The following is a 13,386-nucleotide window of genomic DNA, read 5'->3' on the forward strand; positions in this document are numbered from 1 at the left end:
GCTGACACAGCTGAATCAGACCCTGGAAGATGGAGGGGCCAGGGTGTATGTGAGTAAGGTACAGAGGGCCCAGCTCCTCAAGTTTCAGGAGCAAGAGCTTCAGGTGTCTGGTAGGTTAAAAATACAGAGGCCTCAACTAAGAGTCATTTGATACCAGTGGCTGAGCCTGCTAAGTCCAAGGGCCTGAAAGCAAGATCCCAGAGGGAAGGGACTGAGCAGAAAGCAGAAAGCAAGACATCAGACATAAAAGAATGGGATGGGGCAGCTACTAGAAAGTATACTGTGGAACTGAAGAACCAAGGTCAAAGAGAGGGAACAGAACAGGATGGAAGTCTGGTAGCTGCAAGAGAAGATGAGGAAATGGAGCAGGTCTTGGGCCACCATTTGGTCCCATTTCATACCCATCAGGGTACAGAAGGTCAGATTCATCATGGACAATATAATGTTCTAATGTGTCTGTCCAAATGTTTCCCCTTCTCCAGAGTGCAGCAAGTGCAGCAGATGTGAGAAATTGGGGCTGGATGTGACCTGGGTCATCTAATTCTGGGGGCATCTGCCCATCTGTCCTGCTGTCTGCTCTGGTTGTGGGGCTGTGGGCACATTAGTCACTCTCTTGTGAGACCAGGAGATGGGTTCTGAGGTCTCTTCAGCTCTAATGTGTCCTGCTTAGGCTAGCTCTGGCCTCTCCTACTCCAGTGACAGTTGTCCCTCTTAAACACACCCCTGCCACAATCCTGAGGTTTTCCATGGTCTGCTTGCCTTAGTCCATGTAAGGTCTGCCACATGGGATTGTAGAAAATTTACTTCTCTAACAGAATTTCATGTCACTACCTAGGTGCAAAATAAACATTGTCACTCCAAAATCAGACCTATCTCAGGGTGGGGATGAGAGGTTTCTGACTTTGATCTAGCCTCTCCATGGTCTCCCTCATGCCTCAGTTTACCTGTAAATGATAAGAACCCTGGAGAATCAATAAGAGGGCCCTTTCTTCTTTCCTAGGTCCAGAGTTGAACTCATTCACTTGGCCTTCACCCCCAGGCAGGGCTCCAAAAAATTAGAGCCCCACCTCTCCAACTCTGGTTGGTTCTCAAGTGCACAGGAATTAATCTACATATTTGGCTCAGGACACACAGCCCACCTCTTCATGATTTCTCACTTAATTTTTCTCCCTAGTGTTTCTACGTGATTCTGCTTGTCAGAGACATAGGAATGAATGACTGCTGTTCATTGCTGTCCTTGGGACCATTCAGCCTGGAGACCCTCCCTCTGCACTGTGCTCATAAAACTGAGTCCCATAGGACCAGAGTTGAGAACACAAGCAGGAGCCAGCAGCCAAGGGCTTTCCCCATTCTTCATAGGCAGAGAAACCCCAAATGTACATCTCACTGGGATGGATGTGGCCAACATTGCCCAACCCATGCCCGCCCTTCCCCTGCCTCCCCAAGTTAGGAGTGTTGAGTGAAGCAAAGGAAACTGGCTTGAGCTCAGCCAGGTCTCCAGTCCTGGACATGGCTCCATCTTGTATTCAGAGAATGACCTCATCCTTGGTCCGGGTTCTTTAAATGGAAGTGTTGTGGGTCTCTTTGCTTCAGCCTGGGTTGCATTTTAATTGTGCTCTTTCTCTACAGGATCAAAGAAACATACTTCACCTAGAGAGCATACAAGGTTTTAGGACTTAGAGTTAATAGTGCATTTGTACCTTTTCCCCTAGATTATGAATTTAACCTCTAACCCAGAATATCTCCCTCTTTACACCCCCATTTCCTTCTCTCTGAGTCTCCTTGCCCTCACTTCTCCTAATTACCTCAACTCCCCCTCACCAGCCCCAGTTTCATTTACCTCCGACTCATCTGGTCTTATTTTTAGCTCCAGCTTTTTCCTTTCTTAATATGGTGATGAGCTCTTAGGCTGGTGTGGGGACAGGGGCTGAGGAGCCCTGGACATTGTGGGGAGGGAGGGGAAGAAGGCTCTGGTAGCCTAGGGGAGAGGTGCAGGAGGTGGGAGGATTCCAGTCTTATGGAGTTGTACTGGCCTCAGAAGGTTACCCATCTCCCCTGCCAATTTTGGAAACATATTTAGACAGGATCAGGTGGAGCCAAGGGGTGCCAATCTCAGGGGCAGCTCAGGTTGCCTCCCCGCCCCCTGCTCCTATTCCTCCTGACCCTTTTTCTCTTGGCTCTGTTGACAGTGTCTCCAAGACCCAGCAGTGTCCTCTGTCCACTGCCCTAGGCCATTTCCCACCCCACCCCCCATTGAGCCCCTCACTCAAGATTCAGGATCTGGGGGGCTCTCCCTACCCCAGCAAACCTCTTCTGAACCAGGAGAGACAACCCAGATCTCACTACCTCCATGTGTGCTGCAGACAGGATGTGGGGCAGAACTGTGCTGGGCCTGCGACTGGTGCTGCTGTCACTGCTGGTGTTAGGGACTCCAGAGTCAGGGGTACAGGGGGAGGATGGGCTGGACTTCCCTGAGTACGATGGTGTGGACCGTGTGGTCAATGTCAACGCAAAGAACTACAAGAATGTGTTCAAGAAGTATGAGGTGCTGGCACTTCTCTACCATGAGCCTCCGGAGGATGACAAGGCCTCACAAAGACAATTTGAGATGGAGGAGCTGATCCTGGAGGTGAGTGCTGGGATCTACAGGCCTGCAGAGTACACTCAGCCCCTCTCTGTGACTCCCCCATCCTGCAGCCCCACAGAGGCCTTTGAGGGTGGGGCTGGGGCCAGGGACATTGCGGCAGGATGCTCTCATCTTGACCAACAGGACCCAAGTGGCATGTGGCCTCAGTCAAATGAGAAACTGAGACTTGAGGACTCAAAAGTACCACTATAGTCAGGCAATTTTAGGAGAGAAGAGACTGAAAGGAATGTCTCCTCCATGCTATGGGAGGCTGGTAATACTAGGTTTGGCTAGGACTGGGCAATCTTTGGAAGGGGGACAAAAAAGGAAAAGACAGATTCTTCAGGGGAAGGGGGAAGTGCAGTGCTAAGGACTGAATCCCTCATCCACTTTCTTAGCCAGAACATGCCCTACTCTATACACTTTAGAAATAGCACCCCAAAGAGATCTAAACTGAGTGTAAGTTTAAATGTTATTAACATCTTGGATATAATTCATGTCATGGCTAAATGTTTACTAGAGACCACATGCCTCCTGTAGGTAGGTCTCTTAGTCCTTTTTTCTTCCTCCCCTTCCTTCCTCCCCATCTGCTCCTATTAAATCAAGCTGGATATTCTGATTAGAAAATTCTTGTGGCTAGAGGAGGCTTCAGAATGTCTTCCCCAGCTTCTCTTTGTCAGAATATTCTTCAGGCCCAGAGGGGAGAGGAGCTATTATAACAAGAAAAAGCACCTGTGTGGGGGGATGATCGGTTGGTATAGTCACAAACACCCCTCCAAGAGCCAGCATGTGTCAGTGGCAACTTGTCCAAGCTTCAGCAGTCCGTTTTCTATCTTGGCAATGCAGATAGGCCCCAGCTTACCCAGAGCTTGGAGTATTTCAGGGCAAGATACCAGGACCACAGGCTCTCACTTCTGTGTGCACCCCCCCAGGTGCTGGAGCCCACTATCTGACTAATAAGCTGAGTATTTTTATCCTGAGTGCTCAGCATCCATGGCCATCTACCTGCCAACTGCTTCCCTTCCAGTACTCCTGAGACTCCAGGAGCCAAGCCTGTGCTAGGTGGGGTTAAAGCCACAAGCCATGCTAAAGGCACAGCACATCTGCACTGAGTACCCAGCTGGCAGGCTGATGGGCAGGTACCTGGGGAGTACCTGTCTGCAGCCTCAGAACAGGCTGACATAGGCAGTGAAGGGGAAAATTCACCTGGATGTGGAGAGTTGGCCCGTTTCTTCTCTGGCCTCTGGATCTGTTCCTCTGAGGGATACAAGTGCTGGCCACAGAAACCTCTACTCTCAGCTTTCAGGCATTCCCCACTTATCTGCAAGGTGACCAGATCCTCCCACCCACCCATCTACTACTCCCCTGCTCTCCAAAATTTTTCCCATTATGGGTCACTTTTGAGAATCCCAGGGATGTCACCCCATACTGGGCATGGCCTTTGATAAAGACCGATTGCATGGGCTCAGCCCTGAGCAAGGGAAAGGCTTCAGTCTCTCTAAAGCCAGACTCCTAAGCATTCCTAAGAAAACATGAGTATCATGCGTAGTGTTTCAAAGTTCAACATAACAGGCACATTGCAAACAAGCAGCAAATGTTCAGAAATTAAAACTGAGTTAAAGAAAAAAGGGGTGGGGTTGTGGGGACAGTGTCAATATCCTGGATCCTTGCACAGCATCAATGTAAACTCTTCAATTCCCTGCGTCCCCAAATGACCCAACTTGGAAGCATGAGATGGGAAATAGGGGTTGCTAAAAATTATAGGGACTGACTTGACTCTAATCCTCCTTGCAGTTAGCAGCCCAAGTCCTCGAAGACAAGGGTGTTGGCTTTGGGATGGTGGACTCTGAGAAGGATGCAGCTGTAGCCAAGAAACTAGGTAAGGGTGAGTTGGGAACACAAGGAGGGGAAGGTGGCTTGTGAGACTGGACCAGCAGCCCTTGTGTAGGCTAGGAACTCTACCATGCCTCTTCTGAAAGGAGAAGTTACGGAAATTGAAAGGGATATGGCTGAGAGTCCTGGCCTCTTTTATTCCTTATACAGACACATGTTCAAATCCCAGGAGGAGGTGGACATGGCCTTCTTTAAATGTTTTTCAGATAACTAAAGACAGGGCTCAGTGCTGGGGGGACAAGGGAGCTCAGGTCTCAGGTGCAACTGGAGAGGCCTCAGCAAATGCCTCTTCTCACTCTGCCCTCTCCAGAACCATGGCTAGGTATTACAACACTGGCCACCAGGGGGCAACACAGCCTGAGACTGGACATGAGATATGGATTGGGGTGGGATGGCCAGTGATAAGTCATCTGGTCAGTAACCCTTTAACAAAGGGTTAAAAGGCTGAACTGGCAACTGGCTGCTGGATTCCTCAGAGTAGATAATATGAATATCTCTCTCTAGTATGGCAAACAGAGAAAGGGAGAAATCTTGCTAGAGCCTGTATCTTCCTACATCCCCCCCTACACCCCAACCTGATCCCAGCTTCTCCCTGGAGAGCCCCTTGGGCCAGGCTAGCTACCTGTAGTAAGTCAAGGGATAGACACCAGTGGTGTAGGGCTAAAGGGCAGTGGAGGCAAGCGAGGCTGGGGAAGAGGGGAGGGGGTGGGATCCAGTAGGATTACAGAATGGGGCCATGGCCCTGGGTTTAAACCCATGGCTCTATGGGAAGGTTGGGATCATGGCTCATCTCAGGCCCACTCCCTAGGACTAACTGAAGAGGACAGCATCTATGTGTTCAAGGGAGATGAAGTCATTGAGTATGATGGCGAGCTTTCTGCTGACACCCTGGTGGAGTTTTTGCTTGATGTGAGGATTCATTACCCTGGACCCAATGGCCTTCTCTTAAGACTTTATGCCCATCTTGAACCAACCCCAACCACACACCACACACACACACACACACACACCACAGCCCCTTCTTCCTATTTCCAAGCCCTCTTCTCCCTTATCCTTCTCCCTGTTTCCACCAGTGAGAACAGAAACTCTCTTCCTTCAATGTCGCTGTTCTTCCAGGTCCTAGAGGACCCTGTGGAATTCATTGAGGGTGAACGAGAGCTGCAGGCATTTGAGAACATCGAGGATGAGAACAAACTCATTGGCTACTTCAAGAACAAAGACTCAGAGCGTGGGTAAACCTCAGACTCCATGGTTCCTCTTCTTGGTTCCCTCCACTTAATCCACTTCTTGACCTCCTTATTTCCTAACTCCTTTTGCTACAATCAGCTTCATCAACTGCTCTGATCTCTGAGGGTTCCCAGAGGGACACCTTCAGCATTCCACCTGTCTCCACCCCATGTTTTAATCACTCTCAAAGGGCTAGAGGGTGTGAGTCTCAGAATGAACCTTACCTTGCCAAAGAACTGGGGAGACAAAGGGGAGAGGGCTCCCTGGCACACCCTGCTATCCCAGAGACTGACCCTGCATCCCCCTTCAGATTACAAGGCCTACGAGGACGCCGCAGCGGAGTTCCATCCATACATCCCCTTCTTCGCCACCTTCGACAGCAAGGTTCTCCACCCCAGAACATATTGTGTCTTTCTCACCCTCCTCAGCAGCTCTCCAACCTCTCTCCCAGAATCTATAGAGACCTGTTCCCTCCCTACATACCACACTTCCCACCTCCACCTCAGGCTTCCCCTACCCCAAAGATTTTAGATTATCTAACCCACTTCTCTCATGTCCAACCAAAGCCCAGAAAAGTGAAGACACTTGTCCAATGTCACAGTTGCAGCAATGAAGCCCCATGAGCCTGACTCCCTTCCTTATATCTGCTCCCCTATAATACTACTTCTCACCATGATTCCACATACCCCATTCCACCTCCACCCACAAAGGTGGCAAAGAAGCTGACCCTGAAGCTGAACGAGATTGATTTCTATGAAGCCTTCATGGATGAACCTGTGACCATTCCAGACAAGCCCAACAGCGAAGAGGAGATTGTCAACTTTGTGGAGGAGCATAGGAGGTAGGGGCAGGGGCAAACCTCTGAGCAGAGCTAGAACTCCTGTCTGTGACATGGGCTGGGGAAAGCTCAGCCAACCAGGAGGCTGCTCTCACTTTGAGATAATCCACTTCCACATGCCAGTGCTCATGATACACTGACCCCCTTTCCACAATATTTTGTGCCCTAACCAGTGCTGAGTCCTTACACGTGGAAGGTTCTTCATAAATGTGTACTGTGGATTGTGATGAGTGTTGAGGGTCTGTGGTCTGCCAGGAATGGAAAGGTGCCTTCTCTGTTATTGCATTTAATCCTTTTAACAACTTCAAGTAACCCTGGCTGTTGTGGTTCAGTGGATAGAGTGCTGGCCTGCAAACCAAAGGGTTGCCAGTTCAATTCCCATTCAGAGAACATGCCTGGGTTTTGGGCCAGGACCCAAGTAGGGGGCATTCAGGAGGCAACCACACATTGATATTTCCCTCTCTTTCCTTCTTCCTTCCCCTCTCTATAAATAAACAAATAAATACATACATAAATAAATAATAGGTTCCACAGTCACTAAGTGTCAGAACTAGATTCCAACCCAGATCTGGCCTGTGATCTTTCTCATACATTACCCTACACCTGTAGTTCTCAACAGAGTGGAGGATTGGTGAAGTAGGGGAAGAATTTTGTCCTCCAGGGGATATCTGGCAATGTCTGGAGAGATTTTTTGGTTAGGGGGAAGGCTGATGGTATTGGGTTGAGGCCAAGGATGTTGCTAAACATCTAACAGTGACAGAACAGCCCTCAAAACAAAAGATTACCTGGCTCCAAATGTCAGTAGCACTGAGGTTGAGAAACCCTCCTCTAAACTCACACATAGTTCTCTTCTTTCACAGTACTTCACAACTGGAAATATACTTTCATCAGTGTAAACCACACTCCCCTCTCTCCCTCTAGGTCATGGTCCCCTTCATCAAGGCAGGAATGTGTTTGCTTTGTTTAACTTTATACAGCAGCTAGCACAGGACTTAGAACACCTCAGACACCCAATTTTGTTGAATGAATGAGTGAATACATACATGCATGCACCCATAAATGAATGAACAAACAAATGAATACTCAGATGTCTGGTTTTCACTTTTGTTCCAAATGCCTCTCTTGCAGTCCCCTTGCCCACCACCCTCCATTCTCTCACCTGTTTAAACCATGCAATGATCTGGGTCTGGTACCCAGAGCTCAGACTTTGCCAGATGGCTTTGTTCTGAGCTACAAACTGTCTGTACCCTAGGCATGACCCAGAGGCAGCTTCTACTGTGGGGGCCCTTGTGGGGGAAGGAGCCATTCTCAAACACTGAGGAATGACTCTTGTCTGTTCTAGATCAACCCTGAGGAAACTGAAGCCTGAGAGTATGTATGAGACCTGGGTGAGTACCCTAGACAGGGCCAGGCCCTGGGGGAGCATAGGAGGTTACAGGGTCAAGTCCTGGAAACATCCCACCCTGCTGTTCCTCATGACTCACTTGTAGGAAAGACAATGGACCAGGAAAGTTTGGGGTGTTTGTTCTGAAGAACATGTCACTATAAGTCAATAAAGATGACAAGGGAGGAGTCACAAGTTCTGGGGCTGGGGGAAGTATGGGGCTCTGGAGCTGAACAGGGCAGTGTCACTTGGAAAAGGGTCACCACCACAAGACTATACCTAACTCAGAAGCTGAATTTTCATAAAATTCACATTCAAGGAAGATCTAGGATCTGTTCTGGGTTCTCTCACTTCAAGGAGTATAGCTAAGGCCCTCCTCTTTCTCCCACAACAGGAGGATGATATGAATGGAATCCACATTGTGGCCTTTGCAGAGGAAGCTGATCCTGGTGAGGGAGGAATACTGGATTGGATGTGGGGATTGGTGAAAGGGGAAGACAAGGATGTTTTTTAGAGTATAGGCTTCATTTGGGAGGCATTCCTGGGAGAGTGCTTGTGGCCTAGGGCTAGACATGTAGAGTTGTGGGAGGCAAGGAAAGAGGTCTGGACTTTGTGTTCTCTGTGTCCCTTTTCTCTCCACCCTACCTCACGCTTCTCACTTGTGTTCCCTCCAAGACGGTTATGAGTTCTTAGAGACTCTCAAGGCTGTGGCCCAAGATAACACTGAAAACCCTGATCTTAGCATCATTTGGATTGACCCCGATGACTTCCCCCTGGTAAGAGGCACCACTCAGGCACAGCTCTTCTAAGGTAGGGCCTAGACTGTGGCACATTCTGAGGGGAGCTTGTTTCAGAGTTCCTATCCCATCTCCTAGCTGGGACTCCAGGAAATCATGCCTGCTGCATGCTGAAAGGCACCATAGGCATGGAAAAAGCCCAAGAAAGGGGAGCAGGATTGGAAGTGAATCACATGGGACATCACCTACATGACTCCCAGAGCAGAAGCAAGGCAGGGAACTGTGCTTAGGGTTGACTTCTAGAGACAACCAGAGTTTTGAGGAGCAGATGGACACATTAACCCTGCACATGGATGTACACAATCATAGAATCAAAGCACAGATTCCCTATCTCAGGGGATGGCTTTATTCCCAGCTTAATTCCCAACACCCAGCACTCATTGTTGAAAGGCTAAACTGAATGAACAAACAAATGTAAGGAAATTGGCAATTACCAGGTGTAACTACATTAGTTTAGAGATGTAGAAACTGAGGGTCAGGGAGGAGTGACTTGCCCAGAGCCACAGGGTCTCTCAGTAGCAGAGCCAGAATCAGAACAGGGATTTCCTCTCTAGTTCTTGGAAAGGAGGAGTCAATGTGCCTAGCTGGTCCTCCTGATACTGTCCCTTAGGGATTTCTACCTTTTAACTGCTTAGCTTTTTACCTATTCCCTCAGGCCCTGCAACTGAACCATCCCCCCAACACCCACCATGGGTTCATAGTGTCCTCTACCCCTATGCTACCTTCCACACCCTCCTGGAGTCATGTGTTCCTCAACTTCATTAAGTTGCCCCATGTGGTTTCTCCACAGCTGGTTCCATACTGGGAGAAGACGTTTGATATCGACCTGTCAGCCCCACAAATAGGTGTTGTCAATGTTACTGATGTAAGTTTCCTTCCCTCACCCCTCACCCCATTGATCCCCAACTCTGCTTCCCAGAGTAGCTGGCTCTACTCTGTTCTGCTAAGGCAGAGTTGAGTCCTTCCCAGAAGAATCAGACATGCTCAGTCTAATGGCTGGATAGAGGGAGAGATTCACACCCTGAACATAACTATCTCCACCTGTTAGAACTGGCTGCTCATCCTTCAAGGCCCAGTTCAAATATCCTCTTCTCCATGAAGGTTTTCCAGATCTCCCACTTGGAATTATTTTTTTCATTCACACTCTCAGACCCCATTTAGCACTGAGAAGATGACTTTCATATGGCTATTTATGTACCATGTGTGTCTCTTCCAGTAGACTTTAAACTTTTTCAGGGCAGAAATCATCTCATTCACATGACAGGTACTTTGAAATTGTTTGAGTTGAATTGAATAATCCTCAGTCTTTGTTTTCATAGAATCCTCAGTCTAACTAGGGAGGCAGGCATTCCATTAACTACCAGGCCAGATCTGATAAACTCTATGATAAAGATATAAATAAAATGCTAGAAAGACACAGAAATTAAAGTAATTTCTGCTTGAGAGAATCAGAGAAGGGTTTAAAAGGAGTGGCTTTCAAAGCAGAGACTGTACAATGTCAAGGGAGTTCTACAAGTGAAAATTATGAGAAGTCATTTCCAAACTGATGGAAAAGTTGGTGCAAAAGGTCAAAAGTAGGAAAATGAATATTCAAACTGGGAAAAGGCAAGTAGTTTTTTATGGCTTGAGAGTTTAGAGATCTCTGAGGATGGTGCTGGAAAAGCAGGTTATAAAAAGCCTTGAATGCTGAAGAGTTTCTGACTTTATTCTTTAGGCCATGAAAAGCCACCAGTGGTCTTCGCATCAAGGGCATGATAGAGAGGTCTGTTTTAGGAAGCTCAGAAAGACAAGGGCATGCCAGAAAGAGTGCAGGCAGAAGGCCTAGTTCCCCATCCAACCATTCTTTCTACTCCCACTGTCACCGTTCTAACCTAGATCTTCTTCTCTGGCAACTGACAGATGAAGGGATGGGATAAAGGACATAGGGAAAAATATCCAGAGTCCATTGACTGGGACAACAGATCCAAAGACCTAAGTCAGGCTTAGCTGCAGTCCTCCGTCTGTGCTGTGTCCTAGGCTGACAGCATATGGATGGAGATGGATAACGAGGAGGACCTGCCTTCTGCTGAGGAGCTGGAGGACTGGCTACAGGATGTGCTAGAGGGTGAGATCAACACAGAGGATGATGATGATGATGATGACGACGACGACGACGATGACGACTAGTTGCTGTGACAACCATCTCTCTGCCCCACCAGCTCAGGTTCCTTCCTGCCTTCCCTGAGCTCCTCCAGAGACGCTAGGTCATTTTCTGCCTCTGGGTCCCTTGGGGTCTATATGCTGAGGGCTGAGACCCTGGCCCCCTCACCTGATGGGGGAAGGAGTTGCTTTCCCTATACACCAGCCCAGCTATTTCATCTGACTTCTGTTTCTTGTCCCACAATGTTCCTGTATCTATTATTTTTTTTCTTCCATTACTTCCTAAACCCTTTCTTGTGGTTTTCCTCTTGCCATATCTCTGGGTCCCCATCTATTTTCTGTTCCCTGAACCTGTATACACTCTTCCCCTACTCTCTCAAATCCTAGATCCTTGTGACTCCCTCTCCCTGTGTTTGGGGCTATATCTCTGCAATCTCTTGTTAATGTATTTGGGTCAAACCAAGGCTTCAATAAAGGATCTGGGGCAGCTGAGCAAGTGTCTTGTCAGTGAGGTCTCACCTGTATGGCAGGAGGGAATCAGCCATAGGGGTGGGGTAGGTGTGAGTGCCTTGTGAGGGACTGCGATAGGTAATAGGTAGGGAGTTGGGGCTGGCTTCAGGCAGTTATCCCAGAGAAGCTTGGATTATTTATCTGCTGCAAGTCAACAAGCCTTTTCTGAACACATGGTGCTTGTCCAGCACTGCTGTTAAGCTCTAGGAGAACAGTGAGTGCCGGGCCTGTCCCTGCTCTTGAACTGATCAGCCTCACTGGGAAGTACACAGGCACACTAAACAACTGAAGAAAAATACACAGCAGTATGTAATTAAGTGATTACGTGTTGCTTGATAGCACCCTCCTTGCAGCTCTTATTTGAATGTCAAAACCGAGCCCAAATAATACTTCCTTGGTGAGGTCTTTCCAGAGGTGGCCCCTTCTGCAGTTCCCTCCTCTGGGTTTACACTGGACCTTCTCTATACACCTCTGTTCTAGTATTCAGCACATTCTATCCTAGCTCTTCATTTTCATGTCTGTCTGCCCCACTAGACTGCATGCTCCTTGAAGGCAGGAACCCAGGCCTTTTCTCTGTGTCCACAGGACTTGGCACACAAAAAGGAGTGCCTAATAAATGTTGGCTAAAAGAAGGAACAAATTAATAGAATCAGCTCAGAAGAGAGAGATTGGAGTGGGCATTAATGGCTTCATGAAGGAAGTGAATAGTTTTCTAGGCCTTAAATAAAGAATGGGATTTTGACAAGAGGCAAAGGAGTTGGGGAGGGAACATTTCAGCCAGCGGAAGTGTCTAAAGCACCAGAAGCATATGTGTGTCATTTTGGAGACACAGAAGAGACTAGAAGACAAAAAGAGAAGCTTAAGTGGAGGCTGTGACATGGAGTGGGCATGATGGGCCTAGATTGTAGAGGTATATGAATTTAATCCTGTGAGCTGGAAAGAAAAAATTTAATCTGGCACTGATGAGCAGGATGAATCTAAGGAGGGGAGATCATAGAGATACCAGAGGCAGGGAGCCCAACTCTTATGATCAGAGACTGTTATAATAATTGGGATCATGTGGGGAGAACATGGGCCCAAGTAGTGGCCATGGGAATGGAGAGGAGACATTGAGTGTTGTATACTGGGGATTCCCCAGACTTGGGCCTGCAAGAGTTCCTGGCAGGAAGGACTCACATTCTCTCCAACACAGACCAGGGTGGGTCAGGAGTGGTGGTGAGGAAACCAAGTAAATTAACAAGCCCGTAACTAACACAGTTTTCATGGGTCAGGTGTTGCTGGGAGACTTAGAGGATTTCTACGTATGGAAGAATGAGACCCAAGGTTAGAAAAGTTTTCACCTTCCACAGCTAATCCAGGAAGTGTTCCTGGAAAAAGTGGCGGAAGTGTAGAGTAGAAACCATGTAGTCATCCAATTTGTACTAATTTAATAACTGTTTAATATATAGTATGGGCACTGGGCCAATACACTAATATCATGGAGCTTTCTGTTTACTATAGGTCAGTGCAAGGCCTGGATTACACAATAGCTCCCATGTTTTAAGCTTCTATCTGTGCTAGTCCTTACAGACTGACAATTTTTAAATTTCAGAAGAACCCTGTAAGATGGCATTAGTGTCCTCATCTTACCAGCAATGATACCAACAAGATTCAGAAGCATAACCTGCCAAGGAAAGGAGTAGACAGCATGAAGCCCAAGTCCCTTGTACCTCATTGCTTCTGGAAGGCCTGGAACTTCCACTGATGTAGATAAGTCATTTAGTTACTTTGAGTCTCAAAGATGGGCCAATGAAATAGTTTTGGCTCTACCACACAGAACAAATGATATACAAACAAAGGCAAATTATGAGGGTATTGCCGTCAAAGGGGCAGTGGCAGGGCAAACTGGGGGACAGGGTAAAAGAGCAAAGAGAAGGACTTTGAAACCCAAAGCAGCAGGAACCTGAGCCTCTTTCAGGGACAGCATAGACTG

At 47.9% G+C, this 13,386-nt stretch overlaps 1 protein-coding gene across 1 annotated transcript; it reads left to right on the forward strand.

The window, feature by feature from the left end:
- The first annotated feature begins 2,120 nt into the window (after positions 1–2,120).
- CASQ1 (calsequestrin 1) lies at positions 2,121–11,396 on the forward strand. The gene is made up of 11 exons (XM_028530876.2): positions 2,121–2,629; positions 4,421–4,505; positions 5,328–5,428; positions 5,636–5,747; positions 6,057–6,130; positions 6,457–6,587; positions 7,927–7,972; positions 8,363–8,417; positions 8,644–8,744; positions 9,556–9,630; positions 10,782–11,396. Exons 1-11 carry the CDS (start codon positions 2,351–2,353, stop codon positions 10,929–10,931), a joined length of 1,209 nt encoding a protein of 402 aa, XP_028386677.1. The 5' UTR covers positions 2,121–2,350; the 3' UTR covers positions 10,932–11,396.
- The last annotated feature ends 1,990 nt before the right edge of the window (positions 11,397–13,386 follow it).

This window comes from Phyllostomus discolor, chromosome 14 (assembly GCF_004126475.2).
Source record: "Phyllostomus discolor isolate MPI-MPIP mPhyDis1 chromosome 14, mPhyDis1.pri.v3, whole genome shotgun sequence".
Classification (NCBI taxonomy): domain Eukaryota; kingdom Metazoa; phylum Chordata; class Mammalia; order Chiroptera; family Phyllostomidae; genus Phyllostomus; species Phyllostomus discolor.